The following is a 9,497-nucleotide window of genomic DNA, read 5'->3' on the forward strand; positions in this document are numbered from 1 at the left end:
ACTAATGCGAGCCTTTTCTTATTTTCACTTATGAAAATGTTTTCTTGATTAATTTGTAAAAATATTAGATATTTTATTTGCAATGAAGTTTTAATTAATATTTTATGTTATACTTTAGTGTATTATATATTTTTTTATATTATTTAGTCATATTATTTTTACATTAAAATATAATTAATTCTAAGCAAGATTCTCCAATCTATATTGTTACAACATAATTCTTAATGTTGCGTTAAGAATTATTTTATAACAATTTTATATAGAGAATCTTGCTAACACTAATTATTAGTTTTATTAACTAATTTTATCAACTATACAAAAACATTAAATTAGGGTTCTCTAATTTTTATTTTTACAAAAAAATTCTTAAAGAAAGGTGTAATTTTATTACATAATACTAATATGTTTAAAATAATAGTAATATTTAATATATTACTAAAATGTAAAATTAGATTATATATTATTACATATTCCATTAGGTTTTTTTTTTTAACACAATTAATTAGAGAATTCTAATTTTTTCATTTGATTTTAAGTTAACATTGGCGTTTCAGCATAAAGTCACAAAATTTAAATTTTAGATGTTAAGTCATCCATTTCATCAATTTGAATTTTTTATAAATTTAATCTTTAGTTTAATGTTAGTGATCATATTTTCAAAATAATTTGTTACATATGTTCTTGAATCAGTTATAGTTTTTATAAGTGTCTTGCTATCCATCTAGAGTTGATGTGATCCTTTTTAGGCGTGTGCTATATTCTTATAAGGTATTATAAAGATACCAAACTTGCTTGATTATCATAAACATGCAAGTTTGGCAACTTAACACTGCATAAATTTTATGCATTGTATAGTAAACATGATTCTTACTTATAAGTATTAGTTTTCAAAAGGTTAAAATATTAAAATAATGAAAGAAAATGTTTTGATGTGTGTGCTGTGTGGAAGATCAACAGCCAATAGTTGTAAAAGTCAACTGTGGGAAAATGATGCTTACAAAATTTGCAAGGCTTGTGCAGGTTTTTTTTTATTGTTTCTATTTATTCAAGTTTATTATGTTTACTTACTTAAATACTTAAAAACTTATTCATTATGTATAGATTCATCGTGTGGTATTTCCTAACATGAGGCTGTTATATTAATTGAAAGAGGTATGTTTTTACACAACTCAGACATTGTATGTGAATTGTGAGGTCCTAATTTATTTTACAACACAATAAACTTAAAATTATCAACATAACATACTATTTAACATAGTATACATTTTTAACATAATAAACTAAGTTATACCAGCTCTTTAAAATAAATAAAATAAGCTCAATAAATTGCTGACTTTTATTTATTTCATTAAGCTTTCCAAAATTTTACACAAGAATCAATAGAAGAAATTATATCTTCATCGTTGTTGATGTCAATATTTTCTGGTCAAGTATGAGTACTTTATAAATATTATTGTGTAAACAAATTTGCAGATTTAGGTGTTACTAATCAAGTATTTTTGTGTTGTGTTATGGACAGTGTGGCAATAAATTTAGTATTTATTATTTTTGTTTTCCAGCTCTATAGTTACAGACACAATATATATAAAACTAGTGGAAAAGCAAAAAGTAAACATTGATTAAAAATTTATATATATTATATAAAAACTATTACAATAACACTTTATATTAAGATAAAAACTAATAGAGTCATAAAACTATTTTTGATTTGTATTTTATAGGAAACCTTATAGATGAAGACCTAATGTATCTTTTACCAGAAGATAAAAAAATGATTTATTTTGTGCTCTTTCAAAATCATTTAGTAGTCTTAAGGTACAAAATATAATGTTATCATTGAATAAATAAATATATAAATAATTTAAATATACCAGGTGCTGTACTAGGAAAAATTTTTTGGTAGCGGTTAGTAAACGCCCGAGGCCCCGGCTAAAGATGAGACTTTTTGGGAATCCGGCCCCAGCAAAACTGTAAGATTTAGCCGGGACTAGAAATAAATTTATAATTCTTTGCATATTATAATTTTATACTTGCATTTACTATTTATTAAATTCTGACATATATTTATGACAGTATTAAATAAATAGGTACAGATACAATAAAAGGATACAATTTGTTGAATAAGAAGCCAAGCGAGAATGAGTTTAAGTTTATTGTAATAGAGATGATAGCTTTTTTGAGCTTTAACCATGATTAGAGAAACAGCATAAAAGCTGCTGCTGATGATGATGTTGGTAATAATGATGACAGCAATGATGATGATGATGATGATGATGATGATGATCAAGTTGATCATGATGTTTATATATGCATATATAAACAAAATCAAACATATTTTGAAAAAAAAAAATACTTTAAGATGTATAAATGTTTATGCAGCTCCGGTCACACACCTGACACCTGGCTATATTTTATCAAACCCATCCCCAGCCCCGGTCAAATATCAACCCCGGTCCTTTACTAGCAGCGGTACCCCTGTCCTGGCAAAATTTAGCAGAAAAATTGCTGAAATTAGGTGTTTTTTCTGCAAAAAAAAACATATTTACCCTTAAAAAAAGGTCCTCAATTTTGAACTTCAGCAGTGCCTAAATACGGTTGATGCTGTCAAAAATGGTCTAGAATAGTCTATGTATACATATATACACTGGTGTATGATCAAGTGGTGGCAGGAACAATTGCCCCTTAAAATTTTTTAAAATTTCAGGGGGCAATTGATCCCACCCCTATCAACATTTTTGATATTCCTACGCCACTATATATATATATATATATATATATATATATATATATATATATATATATATATATATATATATATATATATATATATATATATATATATATATATATATATATACATATCTATATATATATATATATATATATATATATATATATATATATATATATATATATATATATATATATATATATATGTACATATATATATATACATATATATATATAAATATATATATATATATATATAAATATATAAATATATATATATATATATACACATTTATACATATATTTATACATATATATTTTTACACATATATATACATATATATATATATATATATATATATATATATATATATATATATATATATATATATATATATATATATATGGAGAGAGTGAGAGACGGACACATACACACAGAGAGTAAAAAAATCGTGTTATATAAGTATGCATATAAAAAAGATTACATCTTTTATTTAGTCTAATGACTATACTTTTAAAGTATTACTTCCTGAAGCAATACTCTATCTTTTTGCAAAGGTGGAAGGAATTTCAAGAATCAAAGTATGTTTTTAATTAAATTGTAAAATATATATTTTTCATAGTTTGCAATTTAAGTATTTTTTATTTATAGTTGTTTGTTAATGATTTTTATGATTATATGTCTTTTAATAATAATATTTTGGTTTGTAGTTTAGTATAAATTATTGCTAATTTTAATAAAAAGTTTGCTAATTTACAAATTCCTGCCCAACCCCAAATACTTAGTTGATTTAAGTAATCAAGCCCCGTTAGCTCCCTAAATCAATAATAATAATTTATTATATATTTATCAATCTATTGTGTTATAGGATGAAGTATTGTTAAGCTCATACTCTTCTCAAAAGTATGCATTTAATTTTATATCTATTTTAACATCGTTATATATAATGCAAAGTAGCCTTTTTTAACATTTTTGATCTTAGCGTTTTTGATCTTTCTTTTGAGTTTTATTTTGCAATTTTGTATTGACCCATTTATTCTGCTAGTATTGCATAAATTGAATTTGAAATTGAACATAAGTGAATTTGAACAGGCAGAATTTTTACTGCAATGTTGTGCAACCAACAAAGCCCGCGGGTTTAGGGCTAAAGATTTAGATTAGATGTTTAGAATAAAAACAATATTTTTGATTTTTATGTGCATTTTGATTACTTTACAATCTATAATTGTTTTTTGCTAAAAATATTGTGTCCTTATTTCAGGAATAATGAACTGTTGAATAAAGTATCAGATGAAGATAATGATTTTGTTTTGGGTAATAAACTATATTGTTTGTCATGTTATGAAGATATTTTTAAGAGACCTTATAAAGCTTTCTAAAAGTTAATTCAGGTTTTGATAATCAGTTAAAGAATATTAAATATTATTTGTATGACTATTTATTTTAATGAGGAAATATAATTATTATATACTAATAATATACTTTTTTAATAATAGTATAAAAATATTTTACTTTAGAAACAAGTATTACATTGGAGAAAGAAAAGGTATGTATTCATGTTATTCTCAATTATGTAATTACACTTAAATAAGGTTTTATATATATATATATATATATATATATATATATATATATATATATATATATATATATATATATATATATATATACATACATACATACATAGTTCTATTGATTGTTGCATTGGGAAGTACGAAAGGAAAAAAATGATTCTTACGCCAACACAAACGTCACTTTTAATTACTTTTGACTTTCGTTCAACATTTGCGTGTTGTCAGAAAGTTAAAACCATTAATTTATTTACAAATTAATCGCTTTTAAAAAAACCGCAAAAACGCAAATTTAATTCACCAGAATGTTTTTAACAATATAAACAATGTTTTTATTTAACTTTTTTTTAATAAAATGTTTTTATTTTTATTTTTTTTAATAAAGTGTTTTTATTTATTATTTTTTTTTACTGTAAATCATGCGCAGAGTGTTGCTACATCGACTATCTTATAGCCTGACTCGCAGCAAAGTGCTGCTACATCGACTGATAAATAGCCTGACTCGCAACGGAGTGCTGCTAGATCAACTATCTTTTAGCCTGACTCGCAAGTGAGCGCTGCTACATCGACTGAGGTTTTGGTTGGGGCAGGCAGTTTATCAATTAATAAAAAAAAATTCCGGTCTTGCATTTTAATTTTAAATTTTTGTCAACAAAATACGGAAAAACTTTCAGACAACATATAAGAGTTATATATATATATATATATATATATATATATATATATATATATATATATATATATATATATATATATATTTATATATATCTATATATATATATATATATATATATATATATATATATATATATATATATATATATATATATATATATATATATATTACTTTTTACAGACTTGTTTTTCAGTTGAACCATGTTCAAAAAAAGTTTTAAAGTTGAGGAATAAGTTAAATGTCCAGTTTGTGGAAATTTAGTTTTTAACAAAATTCAGATTTTAAGAAAAGTGGATTTTTAACAGATTTACCAGTATTGGTTTTTTTTTCTTCAAGGTTTATTCTTAATTTAAAAAGACATCTTTTGACATCAAAGCATAATTGGGAAGAAACAAAAGCTAAATCAGCACGCATTAATTTTGGTCTAAGTGAAAAGTCTTATCACCATCAAAAAGGCAATCCAAAGTTAAAAAACATACTAGAAAGATTTGTCCAATGAACCACTGCATGAAAGAAGTTCTTAGATTAGGAAATCATTTAAGACAGTTTCATAAATTGTCAAATTGTGAAACTAAAAAGTATTTATCAAAAGGTGTAAGTGTTCTTGAAGATTTTGAATGCGAATCTGGTGAGAAATCAAACTCCTCAAGTGACTTTAGTGATAACCCAAGTCTTGAGTGTCATTTTGATAAAGATATTTTTGTTCATGGTGAAAATTTTATAGAAGTAAATTCAAGCAGTGATGAAGATTGGCTAGCTTCAAAATATGTTTAATCTAGATTTCTGAAAAAAGATCAGTAAAAGTTTTGCTTTTTTAATAACATGTTATTTTAAATGATTTTTATGAAGATCTAACTATCAATTATTCTTTATTAAAATGAAGTTTTATATTTGTAACAGATGGTTCTGAAAATTCCTTCTCTTCTAAATCAGATTTGTCATCTGAGTTCTCCGACAATGAAGATGAAAATGACAAATTTTATATGATATCATCGATAGAAGAATGTTTAGTGCAAAACTTCGTAGAGTGTCTTATTAGCTCTTCTGGTGGTCGTAAACCAAAAAGGTCTGCACTAAAACATAAATAGTTATAATGGGTATAGTTAGACATAAAGATAATAAGGATTTAAATTATGTTAACCTGTCCAAAGAATCTTTCCTAAACTCATGGATGACAGAGCTTGATAACAAAGGAAAAAAACCAGGAACAATAAAAACATATTTAGGGTCAATAAAACATGTTTTAGATTTTTGTCTTACAACAAATAAAACTGATATCATAGGACACAAGGATCATTCAAAAATTGTTACATTAATTTTGCAATGGGGGAAATCTTTGCAAAAATCAATAAAGGAGAATCAGTATGACAAGGATATTTTTGATTTTAATAACTTTCCTACAGCAGAAGAAATAGTAATTTTAGATATTCTGATATTGTTAAAGATGCAACGAATGTTCTAAAATCAAGTAATACAAGTTTATTCAAAGTAAATAAAACATCTTTTTGTCTTGTCAGAGATTACTTAATAACCGGCATTGTTTTCGATAATGCTTCGAGACCAAGTGCAATATGTAATATGACCTTAAACGAATTTTTAATTGCTTTTGAGAACAAAGATGGTTTTGTTGTTAGCGTTAAAAAACATAAAACTTCTTATAAAGGGCCAGCACATATTGCATTGTCAAAGACCTTATATCTGCATGTACAAAAGTATATAACTTTTTTAAGGAATACCTTAGATGGGGTATCTACATCACAAGACTCTTATGTGTTTGTAAGTTGGCATGGCGGTGCTATTTCTTCTTCGATGCTGACTACACAGTTTTCAAATTTTTGGAAAAAAGCCACAGGTAAAGTTACAAAAATGACCCCAACTATTGTAAGAAAATTTATTACAACTACCGTTCATGAAAACCATAGTGAGTTGAAACAAAGTACGGCCAATTTATTATGCCACAGTTTAAAAACGGCTGAACAAGCTTATGCCCTCTTTGATAACAGAAAAAAAGCTGGTGAAACAAGTAAAAAACTTTATGATGTCCAAAGAATTCTAGAAGAAGAATCTTTTTTTAATAGCATATTTATGAATGAAATATCTAGAGGCATTGTTACTCTAGAAGATGTCAAGATTAGGTTTAAAGAACATTCAAGACTGGGAGATGCATCTTGCTCCAAAAGTATCAAAAAAGTTTTGGATAGTGTTCGCTACATTATAAAGAAAAACAGACAGTATGATAATGATAAAGAATATAATGTAAACGACGAATCTGACGAAAATCCAAACGATTTAAGCTTAAACTCTTCTGTGATAAACAAAAGAGAACGTAAAGAGTTTAGTCAAACTGACTTAAATTTAGTGTTTTTGCACTTGGCAAAGTTTATAGAATCAAATGAACCGTTGATAAAAAAAGAAGTTTTACATTATCTGCAGTCTTTTCCAGAATGTAAAGTATTGTTGGAGAAATTTGGAATTAGTTCATTGTTAAAATTCGAACAGAGAGAAAGAAAGTATGCATGTATGTATTTATGTATGTATGCATATATATATTTATATACATATATATATATACATTTATATATATATATATATATTTATATATATCAATATATTTATATGTATATATATATATATATATATATATATATATATATATATATATATTTGTATATAAATATATTTCTAAATATCTATATATGTATTAACATACACATCTATATTTTTAAATTAAAAATAAATTGTTATGTTAAATTTTCCTAAATCTATTTTACATACTAATTTTACAATAAATTTGCCGTGAGTCGACATCTTATCGTACTTTGAAGTTTGAAATTGCTAATGACATTACGAATGGATTGATTTTTATTTATTTACTTTAACTGTTTTTCATTCGTGTTTATTATCAGATTTTTCGGTTTTTATTTATTTATCAAATTAAAAAATGTTATTTTTAAGGGCTTTATTTAAAATTTTGTTTGTAAATTTTACGTTTTGTAATATAAATTTATGTTTCTGGATATTATACATTATTATTTAAGCTATGCATTTGTTATTTGTCTAAGTAATCAATATTCCATAGTTGGGATTTGAATTTCAAATATAAACAGATTCGGTTGATTTTAATCGAAGGAATTTTGTAAATTTTTTACAGCAACCACATTTTGCCTAAAAAAACTTAAAATAAGGAAACAATTTCTTAAAAATTTCTTGAAAAAAATCTAAAACGTCATATTTATGATGCATGCTCAGGCGGATTCATAGAAATGTTTTTTGTTAAGCAAATAATTATTTAAAATTATGACTTAACACTTAAGCTTTAAGTTTCTTTTTCAAAATATCTTTGATCAAAAGTTAACTCATAGGTGCAGAAATATATCTGCAACCGGATAGAATTAAAAAAAATTTTAGGAAGATAAGAAACAAAAATAAATATTGTCAAAACAATTTGAAAGATATATTTTGTAATGGGGAGAGATTTTTATTTTATTTGGTAGAAATATAACTTTAAAGGCGCACTTTTTAATTGTCAAACGCAAACATACAAACTGCCTAATGTGCAAAAAGAATCAAAAAATAGTTATGGAGCCACATCGGCCATAAAGGATTCTCAAGGGCTATATGGTATTATCAAAGTTGCAAATTAGTATAAAAGACATGCATATAAGGAGTGAAAGCAATTGAAAATAGTTGCGACGTAGTTAACGTCACAAAAGAGCATAAAACGACAATAATGGGCTTGAGCATTTTAGAAACAAATAGGTTGACGAACCTTAGAAGTTTAAAATCTAAGAAAGCCCCTAATCCTTATAAAAGTCCTTATTTTACATTTGTTCTAGCTTTAAAATTTTTTTTTTCAATTAGCTTACAACTTTATTTTTAAGGGCCTAATAATTTTCCGCCTGGAAAATTATTAGGCCCTTAAAAATAAAGTTGTAAGCTAATTGGGGTTTTCTTTGCGGAGAGACTGTTTTTGTAAGAGTATACTCGTTTTTTTAAGGTAAAAATTTTAGTTTTTTAGTTTTTTTGTGAAAAAAAAATAGTCAATGATTAAAGGCAATTGCCTATGACCACTCATATTTGACAATAAAAAGCTTTCTCGTTTTATATTTGAAGTTTCCTTAAAAACTTAAAGCTTTCAAAAATTTGAAAATGTGTAGCCCCCATGTCACTAAAAAACAAAGACAAAAAATGATTTTAAGCACATTAATTATATTTATACTTTGTCAAGTTTTATATTTTTGTAATGTAAAAAATGAAACAAAAAAAACTGTATAAATGGAGTTGCTTACTACCACCAATTTTTATAACTTTATTATAGGTGGTAATTTAACATACAATATTTTTAGAAAAAAAATAAAGTTAACCACAACTTTTAATAGATTCCCGTGGATTTATCAGATTGTCAAAAAAATGAATTTTCAGTAGTAGAAAAAGTTAAAACTATCAAAAACTGATGGAATATCATGATATATGAGGGGAATTTGTTCCTTTCTCAAAAAAATTAAACTTTTTTTACTAA

The 9,497-nt window shown here is 24.9% G+C and overlaps 1 protein-coding gene and 2 long non-coding RNA genes across 3 annotated transcripts in view; all 3 read left to right on the top strand.

Moving 5' to 3' along the window:
• The first annotated feature begins 796 nt into the window (after positions 1–796).
• LOC136087307 (uncharacterized) lies at positions 797–1,473 on the top strand. The gene is made up of 3 exons (XR_010641706.1): positions 797–1,020; positions 1,102–1,152; positions 1,354–1,473. It is a non-coding gene; the product is annotated as an uncharacterized LOC136087307 (long non-coding RNA).
• Positions 1,474–3,493: 2,020 nt separating this feature from the next.
• On the top strand, positions 3,494–4,324 carry LOC136087308 (uncharacterized). The gene is made up of 3 exons (XR_010641707.1): positions 3,494–3,634; positions 3,993–4,045; positions 4,249–4,324. It is a non-coding gene; the product is annotated as an uncharacterized LOC136087308 (long non-coding RNA).
• Positions 4,325–6,556: 2,232 nt separating this feature from the next.
• Positions 6,557–9,497, top strand: part of LOC136087136 (uncharacterized) — a 13,349-nt gene continuing 10,408 nt past the window's right edge. The window contains exon 1 of the mRNA XM_065809641.1: positions 6,557–7,488. Within this exon, the coding sequence (XP_065665713.1) occupies positions 6,557–7,488 (932 nt within the window). The remainder of the gene's footprint in view (positions 7,489–9,497) is intronic.

Source organism: Hydra vulgaris, chromosome 11 (genome assembly GCF_038396675.1).
Source record: "Hydra vulgaris chromosome 11, alternate assembly HydraT2T_AEP".
Lineage (NCBI taxonomy): Eukaryota > Metazoa > Cnidaria > Hydrozoa > Anthoathecata > Hydridae > Hydra > Hydra vulgaris.